Source organism: Lemur catta, chromosome 19 (assembly GCF_020740605.2).
Source record: "Lemur catta isolate mLemCat1 chromosome 19, mLemCat1.pri, whole genome shotgun sequence".
In the NCBI taxonomy this organism is placed as follows: domain Eukaryota; kingdom Metazoa; phylum Chordata; class Mammalia; order Primates; family Lemuridae; genus Lemur; species Lemur catta.
The window spans coordinates 17,304,869-17,327,690 of NC_059146.1; the positions used below are offsets into that span (position 1 = coordinate 17,304,869).

Here is a 22,822-nt window from a genome sequence, read left to right on the forward strand (position 1 = left end):
GTATACCTCCTGAGCTCCTCCCAACAACCCTGCCAAGTCCCCCATTTTTACTGATGGTGGAACAGACTAAAACCTGTAGAAAGCACAGCTGGGATTCAAACCCATGTCTGTCTGACTCTAAGCCTTTTGCTGTCCTGCTTTGGTTAAGCAAGATTTGGAATTTTGGAACATGTTTTACAGCAGCCCTCAGAATGTAGGTGGTGGCACACATTCTTATGTAATTTGTGTTATAATTATCTCCATAATGAAGTCAGCTGGGAATCTTCTGACAAACTTGCTGGTTATGAACTTCAGAGTACACATTCATAATAAGGTGACCCTTTGGGTGTAGAGAGCGTTTCTCTAAAAGACTTCTGCAAGTTGGGCTTTTGTTCACTCATCCATATGGGGAACTCCAGCCTTCCTAAAAGGCGCCTCTTGAATTTCCCTGGCGAAAAGCTATTTCTCCCCATCCTTCCCACAGTTATTCATGTTACTTACCGCTTTTGTCCTTCGTAGGCTTACATTCACATCTGCCCCGTAGCTACTGCTATGCTGTAAAACCTCGGAAGGGCAGGGACAGTGTTTATCAATGAATAATAAAAATAACATAGCTTTCTTAGTGCTTTGAGCAGTGAGTATTTTTGAATGAACAAATAAATAATTGTTTCCAAGAGGAGATCTTCTTAAAAAAAAAAATGAAACCATCAAGTGAAAGACTGGCTATTTTATTTTATACCATCAAGGTTAGTTATAACCCATTTCAACATGGAGTGGCCTATAGAAATCGTCTAATAATTACTGGAGAGATTAGCCAGTGGTGGGCTAAATCAATTAAGGTCTTATAGTTATTTACTTAGTGGCTTCATGTTGGCACTTTCTTTTCAAAACGGTTAAAACTAAGCATTATATTATGGGTTTCACGCGCCATAGCTGCAAAAATCAAAGTCTGGTCTCGGCATTGCCAGGACCAGTGAAAATATGCTTGGAGTTACTTTGCCTGTTGTAATTCTCAATTTCCATCTCTTATGGTTGCCAGATAATTTTGGTTTTAGAGAATTTTTTTTCCTTCTATTTTAACGTATTGGATTTTTATAGCAGCTGAAATCATTGTACTGTCTGAGGCTACCTGGGAGCTCGTTAAATCATCACGAGATAGCGTAGCGATGTCCCAGGGCTCTGGAACTGACTTCCTGGTTCAAATTTCAGCTCCTTGACTTTACTAGCTGTGTGATCTTGAGCGAGTTACTAAGCTTCTCTGCCTCCCTTTTCTTGTCTGTAAGTTCAGGTTGGGTAATAATGGTGACTACTTCATAGAATTGTTAAACAAATGAGTTCACTCATGTTTAGGACTTTTCTGGAGTATTGGAAATGGTCAATAAATGTTAGCTGTTATGATGATCATGGAATTATTTAGTTATAGCTTGAGCTACCTTTATTCAATCAGTATTTCCCTTTTATGGATAAGAGAAATGTTTACTGAAATTTTCCTCAAGATTTCTTAATAAAGAGCAATGATGGGGCTGAAATTTCATTGGGATCTGGAAGGTTTGGGTGTGTAAACATTGGTTATAAGGCCCTTTCAGATAGAGGAAATCATGTGAGTAACTCTGATGGGAAAAAACCTGGGTTTGTCCCAGGAATAGTTAGTGATTCAGTTTAACTGCAGTGTAAGGTGTTCCCTGGGGAGAAGCAGGAGATTTGGTAGGAATAGAGATTTGGGATCAGCCCAGGAGATTGGATTGAGGACATTTGAGGACCAGGATTCCTTTGGCAGGAAGGTAGAGAGAGGAAGTATTAGAGAGGGCTGAGACCAAGTCAGGGAGATCAGTTGGGAGGCTGTTGAATTATTATTAGGTATGGAGATGAAGAGGATGTAGCATTGATAAGACTTCAGAATTGGTGGTGGGAGAGGAGGTCGTCTCAAACATGGGTAAGTACCATTTACAGAAATAGGGAGCTCTGGAGAAGGGGTTAGTTTGGGATTGAGGAACATGATTTTAGTTTTGGGAACATCAGTTTGAAGTACAGATAGGACAACCCAAGAGAACTGCCCCTTTGAAAGAAATTCAGAACTAGAAGCCAAGCAGAGTTCAGTATTGGAGATGAAATTTGGAGAGTCATTTCCAGAGGGGTGGTAGTGTTAATGACATGGGAATATATGCAGTACCCTGAGACTGGCCCTGTAGACTCAAAAGAGACCCCCACATTCCTTGCACAGTGACAGCTCAGGCAAATATCATAAAATGTTGGCGTGTAGGAATTCAATTCAGTGTCTGTATGTGAGGCACCAGGTAAGCCGCTCAGAGCCACTCCTTGCATTTCCTCCACTGCTTTCCAGTTTTTAAGCCTGTTCATGAACCAAAGGAGGAAGATTTATTTCCATTTCCCCATCACATACTGATGGGTAGTGACTCTTGGGCTTCCTTTAATATTAGGCAGAGAATTAGGCTCAAATTGTGAAATTAAAAAAACTTATAAAATGTACATATTTTATATTACAAAGTTAGAAGACAGACTCTAAAGATAAAACTTTAAATTTCAAAAATGTCAAGACTAAACTGTTTTATAACCTTTCATTTTGTGTGTGGTTTTCAATGGGTATAAAAATACCCAGTGGGTGTGGGGGTGGTTTCTCATGTTTTGGAAACGGTGAGAATATGAGATGCTGAGCTTTGGGTTCTGGGATGAGAACTATAATTACTAACTCTGATTCCTTCCCAGGATTGGGTCTTGGGTGGATATCTGGTATCTAAAAACCCAACAGTCCATAATCCAGAGCAACAAACCATTCCCCCCAACCCCCCCGCAGAATGAAAAGAATTATTGTGGTGGAGAAAAGAGGGAATGTAGGATGGGGGTTCTCCCTTGGCTCGTCTCCTCTCGTGCTGTTCACAAAGTGTCGCAGTCAGTGATGCGGCAGCAGAAGGCAGGGCTGGTGCCATGGCTTCTCCTAGCCTGACACACAGCAGCCACTGCACAGCTGCGATGGAAAGAGTTCTAAATATAACGCAGCACTCATTTCAGATCCTCCTTGCCCAAGTCTTGGCGGATGTGGTAAACACCCTAAAAATACCTGCTGTCTGAACCTTTGCGGTATCTAGAGAGGAAGGGTCAGGTGCGAGAACTGGGGCTGGAAGCAGTACAGCGTTGTCAGGAGGCTTGCCCAGCTAGCAGGACTGCTGCCCACGGGGTCTGCCCCCGAAGCTGCTTGGGGAGCTGTCTACCGTGCCATCCTGTTCAAGGATAAGTGCCTACTCTTGAGTCTCATATTCACTGTTGGCAGGTTTCAAGGAAACTATTCATAGACTAGACATCTGTTCTCTGTCCCATTGACCTCAAAGCTGCAGCTGCCACCATGGTATTCAGGCAGTGTGTTGGGTTTTAGTCTTATTTCACACAATCAGAATTTTAGAGCTGGTTTGACTTTAGATGTTCTGTTGTTTACAAAACCATTAAAATCCATTGAAATTCCTGTATTTATGGAGTCACATTTCTGTGTATAGGTAGTTAGTGACCATAGAAATTTGAAGATGGGGTCTCAGTCCTTGATTATTAAAAGAAATCACTCTGATGATTATATAACAAAACTAGGAGGATAACGAAAACCAATCTTTTAAAAACATTGACTAAGTGATCCTGGGCGTTTTTTATTAAAAGTGGAACTTTGAGGCTCATTTTCTCACTGAAACATCGGTATTTTGAATATAAAGTTCATCAGCAACACGGTCAGAACACCAGGAGTCATGTCTTCGAGGAGAAGGCTTTCAATATCTAGTAATCACAAACTGTAACCATGGTATTGCACTTGAAGGACTGAAAGTAGCTGATGTCATTTCCTGAGAAGTTTCCCAACTTATCTCCAACACCCATGGGGCGCATTCGGAACCATAGAGGCCGTCTACGGCCATGCCACCCTGAACACGCTGGTTCTCAGAAGCCAAGCAGGGTTGGGCCTGGTTAGTACCCGGATGGGAGAGCTGTGGAGGCAGTCAGTGCCATTTTATACATGAGCATAAATCGCCCTCCTTTAAAATGTGTAACTACCTTACCCCAGTCTCCATCAGTAACTCTGCGAAGGTCCAGCAAGTCCAAAGCCTGTGCTAGGAGCCATGGAGGGAGGAGCAAAGAAGCCTCAGGAAACCTATACAGCTAACAGAGGAGATGGAACCCGCTCATGTGCTGAGAAATTCTAAACATGTTGCATTTACAGTGGTTACAGCATTGTCATAATTATAACGAGCAGGTATCTTCCACTGTGAGCTTTTCAAAGCTCTTTTGTGTATCTGAAAGAGTATTATATTTAATTATTTATTGACTATGAGTTGAAAATAAATTGAAAGCTTTTCTTGAGCAATAGAAGCTATCAAAATGGTTGGAGTTTTTTTTTTTTTTTTTTTTTTTAATGTCACTTACTGCGTATCTGAAATAGCCACCTCTAGAAGATCAAATTTCCCTGGACCAGTACACTCGTAACAAGGGATGAAATACCCTGGGCGATAGTCTGCCCTGGGAGCTGGGGATTTTGTGGAAAGAGCGTGACTGTGAAGTTACTGCTGCCATCAGTTGTGCAGAAGCCAAGGAGGCTGTGGGAACTCGGGGATTCTCCTTTTTCCATGCACGTTAAGACGGTAGGAAGGGAGAAGGTAACGTATGTAATGTGCGATACCCAGGGGGCATAGTTCATAGATGCTCAAACGTTTCCCCTCTGAAATTCCAGAGTGAAGAGCTACGAAACTTGTCACTCTCTGGCCATGTTGGATTTGACAGTCTTCCTGACCAGCTGGTCAACAAGTCTACTTCTCAAGGATTCTGTTTCAACATCCTGTGTGTTGGTAAGTGATTCGTCACCTGCTGCCAAGCAGGGACTGTGGTGCTCAGATATTGGCAGGTGACTGTCAGAGGGGCAAATTTCAGTGAAATGAGAATTATATTTTTACTCTTTTGTTCATTGGTAAAGCAAGGCAAAATACCTACTTTGCACATTTCTCGTACTTACAAAGATTGAGAGTTGTATCTGAGTAAAGGCTTCGTAAATTTTGTGGTGTTGCTCAAATTATCATTTGTATTTCTTTGCATAGTCAAGCAACTGGTCAGTTTAATATTGTTGTTAAAACACTTATTTTAATGTTTGGCGAGGAGAGGGACTTAGACCCTCAGTAGAACTACAGGAAGTTGGGAGAAGGATCTGAGATATACATAATGAGAACATTTAAAAGCCTTTTAAGAATGTGTGTCTAGGGTCTCTGACTACAGTGCAATATTCATCTCCACTGAAGTCTTTTGAAAGATATGCTACCTAAAATAAGTCAAATCTAAAACTACTCTAACTGCTTTAATAAACTTATAATGTTAAAAACTTTTGCTTTGGGTACAAAAGACGATTTAAAATTTTATTTCATATTTGAAGTAAATTTTCTGCCTACACTCTTGAGTTAACCTTTTGTCTTTAAGTTGGGATCTAAAACTGACCTTAGTTTTTTCTTCGTAAACAAATGCAAAAGGCTAAAGACATCTGATGGACTTGTGTCCTCAGTATCTTTTATTCATATCCCTTAAACATGCTTTAGACTAGGCCTCTGCCTTGGTATTTTTCTTTATCTCTCTAGCCATGTCCTTTTTAAACTAAGAAGAGGAAGATGGAAAAGAAGAAAATCGAAATATAAATCTCCTGTTAGTGTGAAGGAGAAATGTCCGAGTGACAGACGTGGCTGTTCCTTCACCGTCCCTGTCACGCCTGATAGATGGTTAAACAGCAGTGACGTGGTTTGGGCTGCATTGTTTTGCTGCTGTTGTCCTCTGGGCATATCCTTCCGAGACTTCACTTTGAGGCAGACCAAAGAAATTCTGTGTGTAGCCAAGCAGACCATCCTTCCCCCAAGCTTGACACGATGTATCAGGCTTATTTGATGAAGTGAATTTAGAAAGATGTGGGTTCAATGTGAGAACTACCATTTGCTTATTTGTTATGGGAGTGGGAAGAGCATATATTTTCCTTTTTAAAATGCTTCTCAAGGACTATGTTGCAGGTAGCCTCTGTGCCGGGCGTTCATTAGCAGAAAGCCATAATGGGCTGGCACACTAGACCGGCCTGCTCCCTGGCATTATTTTTTCAGCACCGGGTAGGAGAGTGACTGGACAGCAACATGACCACAGCAGCCAGCTCTCATGCTGTCTCCTCTTCTGTGCATGAAGCCTTTTAAAATTCAGCAGGGGACCTCCTGAATGGCAGCTAGCTCTACAGAGTGGCATGAATGAGTTGTCCTTTCTCTTAGGGTAAATGCTCATTGCAGAGCAGGGCCATTCTTCATTAGCATAGCAATTTGTTGGCGATTTGTCGGTTTGCTATTGAAAAGTATGCAAAATTGTAATCCTAGGCCAACTGCTATTCTGGCTTTTCTTCTGTGCCTCCCAGCCCTGTCTCCAAAATCAGCTTCAAGAATATATCTGTGAGCTAAGGCCTGGCTCCCACGTAACAGGGGAAGGCCTTCCCGTGGGGTCCTGGTTTAGCCGGGTACGTGGCGTGTAGGGGCTCTGCGTGCTTGGAGGCTGGCTCTCGTGGTAGGTTGCACAGTCCCGACGCTGGCTGGAATTCCTCCTAAGCCACACCGATGCTGCCCGACTGGTAAAGCGGCTGCTGTTCAGACTCTCCTGGGTGGGTGACAATAGCTGGGATTCTTAGATGTTTATTCTGGTTCCATTCTTGAACATGTTTAGAAGTAGTTCTTCAAACTAATTAACATAATATATGCTTCTTATTTAAAACATTATAAAATCCCTCCCTTTCAACTTCCAGCCCCATTTCCATTTCACAGAGAGATAAAACACAGTCAGATCCTTCTAGAAACTTTCGATTTAACACGTCTTCTCGTATTAGGAAATTATTTTTGGTGGCCTAAAACAGCACCACGGTGTGGCTTTACAGCTCTGTAGGTAGAAGTCCAGCAAGGGGCCGCGGGGCCGCCTGCATTCCAGGAACCTCTAGGGGAGAAGGCATTTCCTTGTCCTTTCCAGCTTCTTGCGGCCGCCCGCATTCCTTGGCTCTTGGAGCCTGTCCTCCATCTTCAGAGCCAGCAGCATTGCATCGCCCTCTGACTATTCTTGTATTAGGGAATTTTCCACAGAGAAGTGCAGAAATCCAGCTTAAACACAGTGAAGACTCTCCCCCACCCCCTGACACACCTAAAAAGGTGACACAGTGTAATTAAGAACAGGTGGCTCCCAGGGTGCAAAGAGCCCTGTCAGGGCTCTGTCTCTGGTTCTCCATCCGGCCCGCTTGTGCTTGGCTTCCCGGGCTGGTTTCCGCACGGTGGCAGTCTGACCTCCAGCAGTGTCACCAGCTTAGCAACCCCGGGGGAAAGAACAAGCCAATCCCCACACGTCTCCCTGAACAGGCACAGGGTCTCTCTCTGATTGACCAGGACTGGGTCACACGCCCCGCCCGGGTGGGAGATGGGCCCAACCCACCCCAAAACACAAAAGGTTCCCTATAGGGACGAAGACATTACCAGAAAGGAGATTGGGCGTGGGACACGCTGGACACATGAAAACAGCTATCACGTACCTAGGTTCTTTATTGTTTTGCTTTTATACGAATGAGATCATGCTATTCGTATTCTTCTGCATTTGCTTGTTTCACTCCACTTTAAGTCTTGGATACCATTCATGGCCAGTATATCTGACTGTCCAGGTTCTTTGCTATAACCCTTTGGAGGCCAACATTAGCTCTTTGGGAGATGGGGTATCAGCATCAAATAGTAATTTATCCTCAGAGTGTAGAAAACATCAAATCCTTTTACTGCAAATATTTTGCAGCAAACTATCTGAATAAGAAAAAACTCCCACTGTCAATCAGTGGTCCATCTAGTTTTAAAGTAAGAGTATATAAAAAGTATTCTAGCCAATCAAAAATATGTGGACAGTCACACAGAGGAGAAGGTGACATATTTAACTTAAGAGCATCCATGGTCATTTTCCCCCTTGTCGTCTTACTGCCCATTGGTATGTTTTGTACGGTATGGTGTTTATAGCATGTGTGTGGTGCTTATAGCATGATTTTATTTTCTTGTGATAAATATGGAAGGGAATTGAGGATTTAGAAAAAAGTGAAGATCCCAGTAAGAAAATTTTTTATCAAAAAGGTCTTAGATTGGAATTTTGTTTTGTGGCAAGAGCCTGTAGGTTGAAAACAGGAAAGAAATCAGGGCAGAAAATGATCCTCTCATGAGCTCAGTCTGGTTTTAGAGATACGGAAACCCATCTCTGTGGGTCCTGGGAATGAATGTGTATAGAAAGAGGGAGAGTAGTTTTCACTCTACTGCAAAGGGAATTCCGGGCTAAATCACATAACAGAATGTCCAGGAGTTCATAATCCCCCCACTCTCCGTCCTGCCTACAGCACACTAACTCACTCCCAAAGCTACACCGTAGTTTAAATAAAGCCTTTTATGTTTTACCCATGCTGTGTTTTTGCAGAGAATCTAAATTAGATCTAAATTAGTATTCAGCCTTTTTTTATAATTTGAAATTTGTGTATCTGATTCATTTTCCAAACTGACACTAACACCATGAGACACCTCACCAATGTTGATCCAGCTGTGTCAGTTCTTTGTGAAGGTACAAAGGCGAATAAGATACTGTAACATCTCTGCTTTTGAAGAGGACCCAATTCAACAATAGAGTCAAAGTAAATTCATAATACATTTTGAAAATTGATTTTTTTTTTAAACCATTCCACCTTAATTGTGTTGAGGGGATGAGAGAAGAAGAATAGAAAACAGACAAGGTTAAGGCCATTTGAGCCAAGGCTATAGTGTCAACATTAATTGTGAAATTTTACAATCACGTCTTAAACATTTTTATCCCATCTTGTTTTCCCAGGAGAGGATATGAAGTGGCTTACAGGGTAAAATGAATAAAGATAAAAATTGACCCCAGAAAATAAGGTGAAGCCAGGGATAGAGTCAGAACTTGAAGCTTGTAATCAGACCTGCCTAGGATAACTAATTGGTGGAGCAATACCTTTGTCTCCCAGCGTGGTGGTCAGAACATGGAGGGAATTCATTGATTCATTTAACAGATATTTATTAAGCATATGTTATATGCTAAACACAAGTTAAAAATTCAGTATGACAGATTTGCCTGCAGTGTTCAGTACAGTCACATGCTGTACAGGTTTGTAGCCTGGGAGCAATAGGCTATACCATATAGCCCAGGTGTGCAGGGTGTTCTACCACCTAGGTTTGTGTAAATACACTCCATGGTGTTTGTACAATGATGAAATTGCCTAAAGATGCATTTCTCAGAACGTACCCCTGTCATTGAGTGACACATGACTGCATTGATATCTCTTAAAGACAATGTTTAGGTATTCTAAGGTCAATTCAGGTAAGAAATGAAATATGTTTTGCATTTTTCTTAATTTTTGTGCTCTTTCAGAGGTTTGAATGACCAGTGTTTTGGGGGTCAAAATCCTCTTTAGAAAAATAAAACTGTTTCTTGTTTATCTCTTTAGAGTATCTGTGTTCTTAGCATTAAATAAATGTAAACAACTTAAAAAAAATAATATGATAGATTTATAGTGCCTATAAAGTAAAAACAAAATAGTGACTCCAGGTGAAATACAGTTTTACCTGGGAAAATTCCTCCCATGGATTTTCAGAAAAGAAATACGGCATACGGTGGGTATAATGGTCTGGGCTCCTGGGCAGCCCCTAAATTGTTGCAATCGATTGATGCAATGCCAGTGTCACGTGGTGTTCCTTCAAGTCCTTCATGCAGGCTGGTATTATGCCAAAGCCAGTTTCGTCAAAGGCGACTCTGTGAGGACTTATACCAACACAGCTTAGGTATTATGTGTAGCTCTCTGATTATCTGGCTCCATCCAAGAATAAAATCTAGAATATTTAGAGGCAAGCAGATGCCCATGCACGATTACTTATCCAAGCAGCCAGTCTTAGCAATTAGAGTAAAAGATGTGCATCACATTTGTTCAATCTACAGTTACTTTCTAACTCATAACATAATCCTGGTTTGTCTTTTTCCCTGTCCACCTTAGAGCTTGTGGATTAAATCAGCCTGAGAATGGGGGTAGAGGTAGGACTGCTTTGCCTTGTGACATGGGCGTCAGTTTCACCAGCATTGGCAGGAGCAGGAAAAACAAGCCACAGTTAGCGCTTCAAGAGTGGATCTCTAATTATTCCAACAACCAAGTGTTTAGGCAGATGAATTTACAATAGAGTAAACAACAAACTCTCAAAAATCTACCAAAGCGGCAAACCTAAGTATAAATTATCACCACGCTCATTTTTCTTTTTGATTAACTTTTAACAAATGCCTGCTCTGTGCCAGGCACTCTGCTAGGGAGTTTCAAAATGCATCAAAGCTAATGTTAGGCATAGATTTTCTGAAAATATTGTTATGGTTGTCTGGTTTGAATTGAAACCTATGCCTAGTGGGCTCTCAGTTACTCAATTAGAAATTTTTGCTCTTGTGGGTCCTCAAAAGTATAGGCAAGGCCCTGCTTGCAAAGGTTAGAGAGAAGTCTCAAAAGCTCATGCATCAAAAAACCCCTAGTTCTGTAATTCCTTTTATTCCAAAAGCTGTCATTTCCTACTGAATTGCTTTTGGTGAGTCACACGGCTGCTAGAGTTGCTGTGTCTAATTACGGCTCTTAAAAGCACAGAGCATAGAAATGGAAAGCAAAGCACTTTGAAATTTAGAGGAACAGTGGTTTTTTTCAACCCATTGATTAACTCTGTGCTACATGTATGGCCTGGAATGCTAATTGTTCGTAATTTCCACCTTAATGTAAATGATAATTAAAATTACCATGCCTTTTAAAAAAAATAGTGTTCCTGATTCACATGTGTTTAAGTAATTCTCAACCTAGTAAAATTGAGATGGGAGTTTCAGTCCCGTCTGGGTAACCTAGAATCCTGGGCATGTAAGTTGAAGTCTTTGTTGCCGTTCTTAGGGAAAGAGATGAGGGTTAAGTGGGTCACTTTCTGCTGACAGAACTTTGGCATAATGGAAAGGCATTTATAAGGTAGCTCTGCTTCTGTCCCTTTGTCCATGTCCCCAAAATAGGTAAATCCCAAAAAGAAGTTGGCTGTGCCTGAGAACATTACGCATATAACATGTACTTAAAAATGACTCAGGTACCTTCAGGATGGAATTACTAATATTTCTTTATCCATTACATTGTAACTTTGTTTTACTCAAAGTTAATTTGGTAAGCCATGAATCGGGAGTGTGAGCTTATTAAACTCTATCACATTAGGGAGCAGAAACTGGTTTGTATTACTTTTATGGATGGGGTTTTTGTAAGAATATTCAGGAAAGTGAGGAAGAGAGGAAACAGTCTCAACTGGTACACAGGCAGACTTCGGAGATCTGAGTGACATTCAGGATATTATAGAAGTTCAAACAGCATCAGTTGTCTGTTTTTGTTCACCATTTCATCCCCACACCTATGCTTGTCACATAATAAGTGCTCAGGTATTAATTTAAAGAGCATATCTCCAGTACTCTGCTATATCTATCGGCTCTTTCTCCTGTATTCCCAGCTAATGGTCTGTCCACAGTGTGGTTTCCTTCCAGCATTGCTGCCTCATGGCTTCTGCTTGTTTACTCCTCTCTGTATGTCTGTTCTTTGTCATACCATCTCATTGCATGCAGATTATATAATATGTGTCTCATTCAGACTCTCAAAGAGAGAATTACCAATTGGGTAGGCAGGTCACCCTCCAGTGTGGAGCACCATCTAAGAGCAAAATGATCAGGCTGCCATGGTTGCCTTCAGGTCAGGGACCTAGCCCTGCTCCAGTTATCTGTGGTCAACTAGCAAGATCACAGGTGTAAAGTGTGGTCTTGCTTATAAGGAGAAAGTGGTATGGCAGACACATAGAATATTATTTCTGTAATAATAAATAAGAGTCTTATTGGTACTCAGTCATGTTCTAGACCAGATTCTAAGATATGGGAGAACATTGTATCAGGCTAGTTCATTGTTGTATTCCCAGAACTTGGCACAAAGCTTGGTATGTAGTAGGTCGTGGAAAAGTACTGGCTGAATGAAGGCTGATTAAAGAGAGGAAATTCTATGATCTTAGATGTATCAGGGACACAGTGGGAAAGGTTAAAGAATAAGGCAAATGTACTCGAACAAAACTTTTAGCCTATAAATGAATCGTTGTAGTTAATGTCAAACCACAGAAGGCTTTTCTAATCAGACAAAGCTCAAATCCAGAAAGACTCCATCCTACTTCATTCACTGTTGCATCGTATTTGAGAGCAATGAGTACACAGTACAGAACTTACAATTAGTACCTGAATTTTGTCATTACAATGGGAGAGTTGCCCTAGGCTACAAATCCCAGAGCTTTTCCTTTTTCCGTAGAATGTCACCTTCTTTAAAGTCATATAGCAACCCTTCAGAAGAGAGGATATTCCTGGGAACATTATCGGGATTAGTTGTCGAAAGGGCTGCTCTATGTTGGCATGTTTACATTGAGCTGGAAATCTAATTAAGAAATTTTGCAGATTCTTTTTTTAAAAGAAGGCATCCCTAGGGCTAATGTTTCTTGATTTTTACCTCCCTGTCTCCACCATCACATGCTCAACCACCACCGCCAGCAACAAGGCTGAGCTCTTTCTCATCGCCCACTAGCTGTCTTTGACTCAACATAAGAATTAGAATCTAGGCCGGGCGCGATGGCTCACGCCTGTAATCCTAGCACTCTGGGAGGCCGAGGTGGGTGGATCGCTCAAGGTCAGGAGTTCGAGACCAGCCTGAGCGAGACCCTGTCTCTACTAAAAATAGAAATAAAAATTATCTGGACAACTAAAAATATATATAGAAAAAATTAGCTGGGCATGGTGGCGCATGCCTGTAATCCCAGCTACTCGGGAGGCTGAGGCAGGAGGATCCCTTAAGCCCAGGAGTTTGAGGTTGCTGTGAGCCAGGCTGACGCCACGGCACGCACTCTAGCCCGGGTAACAAAGTGAGACTCCGTCTCAAAAAAAAAAAAAAAAAAAAAAAAAAAGAATTAGAATCTAGAAAGAATTTCATGTGGTGTTATTTTGAGGGTTGAGCTAAAGTTGTTCATGGCTCCACATTTGGGTTTCAACCTTTGATTGGTATAATGGTTCCAGGTACCTGCCACACTGCTTTGCGCATATGAGGGCCTCAATAAACATTTATTGACTTGAATTATCAGTGTAAATCAATAGGGCCATTGTTTCAGGTCACTTAATACCATTTAGTTTCATTATCTCTGTTCATTGTTACAACTAATGTTTGCCATCTTGACTCCAGTTTTAAATAGGGAAAGAAAAATAAAGATAATACACAGGGATTAACTCAGAATTATAACCATAACTGGAAAATATTAGGCAGTCAGTTTTTTGTGCAATAGTAAAGTCAGGATGCTGTATTAGACCATACCAACTTGAGTTAGAACCCTGGCTCTGCCACTTGGCAATATGACTTTAGGCCGGTTACTTATAAACCTTATTTAAGCTTTAGTGCCCCATCTGTAACATGAAGGAAACAATAGTACCTATTTCATGGAGATAGTGGTAGGGTTTAATTGCCATAATGTGCTGGAAGCTCTTACCACAGGGCCTGGCACAAAGTAACCACTCAGTATCATTAGCTTGTCATCAAGAGTGGTGTTTTGAAAAATGTAATTCTTTTTGGCAACATAGTAACATGAATGGAATCAGTCTCCCCACCACCGCCACCACCACAAGTAACAGAAATTCAGCAATAGTTTTCTTTTTGACCCTTAAGTAATACAGTTTTACATTTAGGACAAAAAGATACAGTTCATATCCTTGTAATACACAAACTGACCACAAACTTACAAGCACTATTTTTCTATCTGGAGGTAAAGAATAAGATCTTGATCTGTAAATTCAAGATGTTTTCTGCTAAATAGTTTCTGAAGTTTATTGAGGCATTTCTAGGGTTGTATTCCACGGATCATGCATAGAAAGAATTAATTACCTCTTCATAGTGGGATTTGTGATGATACTTTTTAACTTTACAGACAGGATTAATGAGAAAATTACTGATGATGTGAATTGATGTCTGAGAAACTGACACATTCTCTGATTTTTCATTTGTGCTTATGTAGGTGAAACAGGCATTGGCAAATCCACGTTAATGGACACTTTGTTTAACACCAAATTTGAAAGTGACCCAGCTACTCACAATGAACCAGGTGTCCGGTTAAAAGCCAGAAGTTATGAGCTTCAGGAAAGCAATGTACGCCTGAAGTTAACCATCGTTGACACCGTGGGATTTGGAGACCAGATAAATAAAGATGACAGGTACATCTTGGGATTTTGCGGGGGTCTAAATGGATAAGGAAATAGCAGGATCCATCCCAAGTGTTCAAAGGCTCAATATTTTTGGTGTGGGGCTTGATCTTCTGTCTCCTAAGAGACATGACATTCTTATCCTCTGAGAAATTTTCCTTGAGGTCAGAATCAAGACAACAAGATTGATCTCAGCTAGTATGAGCAGAAAGGGATTTGTTGGAGGGAATAAGGTAGTGTATGGCATTTTTCCATTAAGGTCGTGGAACCAGGTTTTGGGCCTTTCCTACCAGGAAAAGCAAGCTAGAGAAATACCCAGCCACCCCACAGAACGGTTTTAGCAGAAACCCTTGCCATTGGTCACTTTTATTGCTTGGTACCCATGATGCTGGAGGTAGATCTCTAGAACTTCCACCAAATCTGCCCCAGATAACTAATTATTTCTTTACAAGAGAAGATATAATTATAAAGCAGTATAATGAGTGCTTATAACATACCTCATTCACAAAGCCAAGTACATTTGGTTCTTCCCTGTGAGTTACTATTTGCCATTATTTGAGGGAAGCCGTTAATCCTGAAAACTTACTGGTGTACAACTCATGTTAATCTCAGTCCCAAGATTTTGTTCACATTCCTTCTCAAGATCACCCTCCTATTCATCTATCTCAATTTCAAATGTCTTATGCCTATTTTAAATATTATGTTCAATCTCAAAAGAAATTTGAGAAAGTTAAACTGTTGTGGCTGGGCACAGTGGCTCACACCTGTAATCCCAGCATGTTGGGAGGCCAAGTCTGGAGGATCACTTGAGGCCAGGAATTGGAAAACAGCCTGAGCAACATAGTGAGACCCTAGCTCTACAAAAAAAAGAAAAAATTAGCCTGGCATGGTGGCATGTGGCTGCAGTCCTAGCTTCTCAGGAGGGTGAGGCAGGAGGATCGCTTGAGCCTGGGAGTTTGAGGTTACAGTGAGCTAAGATCCTGCCACTGCACTTCAGCCTGGGTGAGCAAGACTCTGTCTCTAAAAACTCAATCATCAACCAAACTGTCCCAGGTCCAAAGATGATTCTAGAATGAGGCTTCCAGAGACATTTTTGAGCAGTGACAGCATTATAGGCATAAGCGTCCAGCCCTGTAGCACAAACAATGTGAAGATGTAAACACAAATCAGTAAGTTAGGTTATGTTTGCTTAGGACTAAGAGACTGCATTAGTACCAGGATTTTGTTTCTTTCATTTGCCTCAAAACTGTATATATTATACACATGTGTTTTTAAAAGAGGAACTTGACTATTTTTATCTAGAAATGTATATTGCCTGGAGGTATTTTAACTCTTCCTGATGTAGATGTGAGCACCATACTAATGACAGAGAAATATTTCATTCATTCTTGAGCTGAGCACTGAGCTCTTTATTTTGTCTATAGAGCACTTTAAATGCTCTTTAGCAGACATTGTCCTGTGATCACAGGAGCAATTGTTAGATGTAGTGAGAAAGATTTTTATTTTGCTTCTGGTCAAAATGGGCTATCTGTACATTGTGTTAGGGCAGGGGACAAGCTCAGCTCTCACTCTGCAGCTGAGCAGCTGCTCTTAATTTACGACCTCAAGTTACTGCCTGAAGGCTGTTTGTAATCCCAAGTGCAATAAAGGAAGAGAAAACCCTGGTGCCAAGAAAAGGAACAGGTACATCATGGGGGCTGGGGAGAGAGCCAGGGCCATTGCACGGTCACAGAACACACTCGGAGCGAGGTCTATTCTCTGTCTCCCTGCCCCATGTGGGTTTCTCCCTGGGTTCGGGAGATGTCTTGCTTGTGAATCCCTGGATTAGAGGACTGCAACCATACTCTCCCGGGCTCCCTCCCACGGGCACGCAGACTGTCCAGCGTCTCGCTGCTGAGATTCCACAGTGGTCTTCCTGCTCAGTCATCGCCTCGCCCCTCAACTGGGGCTTTCCCTCAAGCTGGGGGGTTTGCGCTCCCTAGCACTGAGTGGCAAGTTGCTAGTGCAGTGCACATCCTCATATTTGCAGCTGGAGCCCTCTTTAAGAAATTATCTGACTCATTTGGGTCAAATAATAGTTTCCAAGGAGATTTAGAAGAGAGGAAGTGTGATATTAACCTAACCTAGATACCAAATATTTTTTTCCTCTGAAATTTCTTGACAGCTATTGCATAACCTTTTTAAGTGGTACTTGAAACTCTACATTGCCCTGTACTTCGGACGGCATTGTTGACTGTAAACCCAAATGACTTGTTTAAAAATAGTTATTTGGACAGGCTCTGCTTCCATCAAAAAACTGGAAGTGGGATGTGCATTTTTGCATCAGTATGTAACCATATGGGAAGGGAGGCCTGTTTCTCTAAACCCATGATTATTTTTGCTTACTTTGGGGATTAGGCAAGCTTTTCTGCCATAGATGCGAGACTTCAAGAATGTCCCAGTTTGTTTATGTAGGCCTTGGACATGTCAGCATTCCTGCATTATTATCAGCCTCGGACCAGGCTGGCTAGAAGGGGGCAGGAAGAGAGATCTGGTAAGGTTTCCTGTTGTGTTTAATAGCACGTTTAACTCTTTGGTGTTTAAGGGCTTCCTTGTTCTGCCTGCCTGTACTCTTCAGTGAAGAAGGAAAGGGGTCTGGAGAAGGAAAACCAAGTTTGCTTGTCCAGCTGGAAAGAGAATAATTCATTTGCCCCACATTTGGGAGATGGGAGGTGGGCGGCACATGGCGTATCACCAACTGTAATGATAATCGGCCTCGAAACTGTGGATAATTGAAATCCATTGAGAGAGAATCCTCAAACTCATCAAATCTTTATCAGAGTTACAAAATACTAGGGAGATGTGGGCTGTTTGGCCTTTACATTCTAAGTTTTTATCACACTTTTGGGGGGAGGTAGTTGAGAGAAAGAAAATTGTCTCTGGCTAACAGCTAGATAAGAGAAAAACGTACAGTGTTTGGTTACTTATAAATGGAGTCAGTCCCTAAATGATGGCACTGGCCATTTTGCAAGAATGGTCAGTGGGCAACTTGGCTGGATAGAAAACATTACATAAAATACCTTTTGCCATCAGTTTTAGGGTCAGCCTGTCATTTTATTGTGTTTTTTTAATGACTAGAGGTGTATAAAAGAAGTCACTGGTACGTAACAAGGAATATTCCCATGCCTTAAAAGGAAATTATGTAAAAATGTTGTAAGGACTAGATTTGATTTGCCCTCTTTCCTCTGCTTGATATACCCACAAGCCAGAGAAGTTTGAATTGGCCAAACAGAAAATAAACGGGTGTCTTTTCTGTAGGAATGGAACCTAGCAAACGGCAGAGTTGGATTCAGCATCCTTCTCTTTCTGACTGCAAATGTAGATAACCAGAGTGGGAGGGGTTTGGAGGCAGGGGCAGAGAATTTGTTTAAAGGATCGTGGTGAGAGTACAAGACCACTTGGCTGGCCTGATTCTTACCCAGGAGAAACTGTTTCTGTCCTGTGTCCCTTGGTGGGTGCCCTCCAGGAACCAGGGGGTGGCTCTCACTCCAGTCAGCAGCACTAAGAGAGAGTTAGCAGTAAGGTCGCTGCAGGTCCCACCCTTGACCTGCTGACAGTGTCAGTCCAACTGGGGCTTTCTCCTTTGCCTGGCCCCCACCACCAACCCCTCCCCCAGCAGGGCTGGGAAGCTCCCTGCCTTGTCTCCTGGACCATAGCAACTCTTTTCTCCTTGTATCTTTTGTTAAATGTGCCCGTTTTTTATATAAATAAAAGATGATTTGGAGTTGTTCTCTAAAAAATAAAAAAAGAAGAATAACAACAACAAAGTGTTTCATCAGCATAATTAATCTTTGACACAGGGAACAGTGGTTTCGGTACATTGTTCTCCAGGTAAGAGAGAAGGGGGCTCCAGGTTGAATCCCAGGTTTCTGACTTGGCCAGTGGTGTGGACCGTGGCGCTGTTCACCAAGGAATGCAGGGCAAGTGTGGGTTTGGGGGCAGGATGAAGAGTTTGGGACACATTTAGTTAGAACAGCAGTTGGAACTATCTTATAAGCAGTTGGGTGGATGAGTCTGAAACTCTGGGGCAAGATCTGGCTGGAGGTAGAGATTTGTGAGGTCATCAGATAGTAGGAATAAATGTGATTTTCCAGGGAGACCACACACACACACACACACACACACACAGTGAAAAGAAGGGAGACTGAACGATCGGCCAGGACTCTGGAACACAGGCGGAAGGAGGCCTGAGAAGTAAGAGGAGAACAAAAGATGTCTTGAATCCAGCACAGAAAGTGCTCCTCACTGCAGAGAGAGAGAGGTTATGCCTCCGTAATCCTTGGAGGATCAGAATCAAAACCAGAGGCAAGAAGGGGAACTAATAGAAAGCAGAAGCATAGTTGGGCTACTATCAAGAGGAGGAGGTCCTGAGAGCTAAAAAAATCAGAAACTGGGGAGGCAGGAAGGAACAATTGCTGTGAGGTGCTTTTCCTCTCCCTGGGGCAAAGAGGGTGCTAGGGAAGGACCCTAATCCCTAAGCACTGCCTCAGCGTCAGGAGGCTGAAGGATCAGCCTCGACTGAAAGGGCCTGGGTGTAGTGCGTTGGAGTGGCCTGGTCCACTTCCTACAGGGCACACGCTCTGTAGCAGGACAGCCACCAGCAGGGAATCGCGTGAGTGTAAATTTCCTCCTCTCCTTCTTTTTTTTTTTTTTTTTGGTATTCTTAAAAAGTCAGGCTTGCTTTTCTTATATTTATAGTATTTGTTTTTTATTATGTTATGAAATAGTTATCTTACTTTTATGTGCCAGTTATTTACATATATTTAGGCCCATTTATTTATTTGTCATAGTAGTTCTCTTTTGGAGGTACTGTTTTTGTTCCTGATTTAGTTACCAGGAAATTGAGGCACAGAGAGGTTTAGTGACTGGCTCGAGGCCACACAGCTAGTAAGTTGTGCAGCTGTATTATGGTCTCAGCAGCCTGGGCTTGAATCTGTGTATGTAACCACTGTCTTCTGTAACTATCTCATAATAATAATAATTATTATTATTGTTTTTATGTAACATATGCCTATATTTTAAAACTGGAAAATGTACAAGAATCTTACCACTCGCTCATGCTTTTCATTGGAATTTTGCCTGTCGTGATTTGGAACTTTACTATTGAGGTATATTCTACCTTTTTGTTTTAAACCACTCAAGATTTTGCTTACTCAAATTGAACCAATGGATTGTGATAAAATCACCAAAGAAAAATGTCATCAAAAAGCTTTTTGTAATTGTTTTCATTTTTGGTCATAAACTTGGGGGAGGGGTTGGTCATTTATTTTGGGGGGTTTTTTGTTTGTTTTTTCTCTTAGGATATCTGCTGTCATCCTTCTTATAAAAGATTTGTGGTTCCCTTTCATGGATTTCAGTTTAATTTATGAGTCTGGGATTTGGATGTTGAAAAGTTTTTTTCTTAAAACTTAAGTCATTCCTCAGAAAGATAGTAAGCTTGGGAAGAATTAACTGTTTGTATTCCTAATAGACAGTCTCTTTGCTGCTAAAATAAACTTCTCCTGAGTCATCCCTTTGGAGACCAGGAAGAGTTAATGGGTTTCCCACAGTGACCTAACACACCCCTTACTCCCTGGAGAACATGTGGTTTATGGAATACATATTCCCCACATATTATTAGTGATTGTGTTTATAGACTCACACATAATTATCTAAAAAAGGTTTGAATAATTTGGTGAGGAGAAGAGAGGGTTATGGAGTTTACCTTCAAGTCATAAAATTTTCAAGTTGGAAGGTATCTTGAAAATCGTAATAGTCCAGGCGCTTCAGTTTCTAGATGAAGTTATGGCGTGTGCCAGGGCTCACAGGAGCACAGACAGCCCCTCCTCTCCGGAGGATGGGGCAAAAGGCCAGGGAATAGCTCCTAGTAGGTGGCGATGCCATAGCCTGAAACCACAAACCAGATTCATTTTGTGCACCAATGCCATTCTGTTGGGAAAGGCTGTCAAAATCACTTTCTTGAGATGGATTTTGAGGCTCAGTTTTGGCCCAGCAGGAAAGAATGCCACAGTCTCTTAGTAGTATCTCCCATGGGAAGTGGCAGCACACTCCTCATATTGATAATCTCTGTTTTGTAGGATGGACGTTAGCCAGGAGAACAGTGCGTAGAAGACAGTTCGCAGCAGGGGGCCAGCAGGAGCAAGGACCCAGAGGCAAACGAGGGCTTGACATATGGGGCCCACTGTTCGTGGTTGTGGGCTGCTGGGACAGGAGGAGTGAGCCAGGGAGGAGCAGGAAGGGATGAGCCTGAGAGTTGCTCAGGGCCCAGGTGATGGAAGGCCCTGGGCAGCAAGGTCAGGAACTTGGGCGTTAGCCCCTGGGAAAAAGGGAGCCACTGATGACATTTAGTGGAGGACTGTCTACAATGAGCCTCGAAAGAGGTTTGGGACTAGAAAGATGCTAATTTGAAAATGTGTTTCTACATTCTAGCTATAAGCCCATAGTGGAATATATCGATGCCCAGTTTGAGGCCTACCTGCAAGAGGAATTGAAGATTAAACGTTCTCTCTTCAACTACCATGACACAAGGATCCATGCCTGCCTGTACTTTATCGCCCCGACCGGGCATTCCCTGAAGTCCCTGGACCTGGTCACCATGAAGAAGCTGGACAGTAAGGTACTTGCTGCCACTCTGGTCACACTTGCTCTCCCATTACATCACCTGTATCCTGAGGCCTCATTTGTTCTCTGCTTTTAGTGTCTCTGTTTTTTCTGTATTACAGAACCACGGGGTTTGGCAGTGTGAGAAAAAAGCTCCAAAACCTCTTGTCTGTTAGGCAAAACCAAAACAAAACTAGCAAACAAAACCATGTAGCTTGCTACGCACTATTTTTAGTTCTTAAATAGGAAATTGAAACATAAATTCAAGGTTTATTTATTTTCTTAGAAAACGTTCTCTAAATCTCTGTAAAAGGTTTCTAAACATTTGGCTTTCATTCAAAAAGTTTAGAATGGAATAAAAGTCTTAATTTTTTGTCTATGTGGTAAGGACGGTCCAGCTTCTTAGATTTTTTTTTTTTTTTTCTTTTTTTGAGACAGAGTCTCATTCTGTCACCTAGGCTAGAGTGCTGTGGCATCAGCCTAGCTCACAGCAACCTCAAACTCCTGAGCTCAAGCGATCCTCCTGCCTCAGCCTCCCGAGTAGCTGGAATTACAGGCATGTGCAACCACACCCGGCTAATTTCTTCTATTTTTAGTTGTCCAGCTAATTTGTTTCTATTTTTAGTAGAGATGGGGTCTCGCTTTTGCTCAGGCTGATCTGGAACTCCTGAGCTCAAGCAATCCTGCCGCCTCGGCCTCCCAGAGTGCTAGGATTACAGGCATGAGCCACCATGCCCAGCTGCTTCTTAGATTTTAAAAATGAACTGCACACATGTGTTCAGAAGAAGGCAAGTCTTCGTTTCAGTTTGATCCCTGTGCTTGCCACGTTTGTAACCTTTCTTTTTCACAACATGTGAAGGAAGGGACCGAAACACTGGATAAAATTTCATGCTCTACTTTATAATTAATGTGATGTGTATTTGAAATATATAGAAGACAATAACTTCTGAAATAAAGATGAAGCAAATGGCAACAAGAACAAACAAAAAACTAAACCATGGATGGTATTTTCCCTTAGATGATAAAGCCCTTTGGAGAGCTTCATTGGGTGTCTTTTTTGGGGGTCCAAACAACATTGTTTAAAAGACCCTTCCTCTCCAGAGGGACAAAATAGTGAGACACTGCCCTGGAGATCAGCCTGTCCCCAAGGCCTCTGTCTGAACCAACTGGTCCACAAAGGGCTGGAGAGGCTGAAGCCAAGTCAGGCTCCTGGGGCTTCCAGCACAGACACAGTAGGTTACAGAAAAATATTCTAATGGCCTCCAGGACCATTGCAGCTACAGCACTCTCAGGAGAATAAATAGAAACCCTTCTTCATCCCATTGAATCCCACAGCACTGCAGCCCCTGGGACCTGGGTGGTGAGCGGTGACCGTGGAGGGATAATGGGCAGTGAGGGCTGTCGTGTCCCTGGCAGCAGGGGCAGGTCCCCCTGTTCTCAGGAGTCCCCTGTTCTCCACATACCCTCTGAAGGAACTGGAGTGAAGTGGCTTCCTCCAGCCAGGGTGATAGCCAAAGACAGGACTATGTTTAGTAGAGCTGATTTAGAAAGGAAAAACAAAATGGAAAACAAACACAGCTAATAAAAACAAACAAAACCACTGTAATAGAAGGCAGGTGAAACTTTCAAAGAACCGGTATTGTCGCAGAGTTGGAGAGCTAGGTAGCATCTGAAAATGGTATCCTTAAAGTTTTATTTATACAAGTAAAGAAGGGGTCGAGCAGGTACATGATCATTTCAGAGAAGACTTCAATCTCCTGCCAATGAGGACAAAGAGATTTAAAACTAAATGGCCTGGTTTCTTTGTCTACTCTGATCAATTTGACCAAGAAAATATGAACCTCTGCCATTTTGTCTCTGTTGACATCAAGTGAGTACT

The 22,822-nt window shown here is 42.1% G+C and overlaps 1 protein-coding gene across 5 annotated transcripts in view; it reads left to right on the plus strand.

Moving 5' to 3' along the window:
- The window catches only part of SEPTIN11 (septin 11), a 105,126-nt gene that overhangs the window by 58,367 nt on the left and 23,937 nt on the right, over positions 1-22,822 (plus strand). For all 5 annotated transcript variants that reach the window (XM_045532865.1, XM_045532867.1, XM_045532869.1 and 2 more), the window contains exons 2-4: positions 4,700-4,814; positions 14,121-14,316; positions 20,773-20,959. In XM_045532865.1, coding sequence (XP_045388821.1) covers positions 4,700-4,814; positions 14,121-14,316; positions 20,773-20,959 — 498 coding nt within the window. The remainder of the gene's footprint in view (positions 1-4,699; positions 4,815-14,120; positions 14,317-20,772; positions 20,960-22,822) is intronic.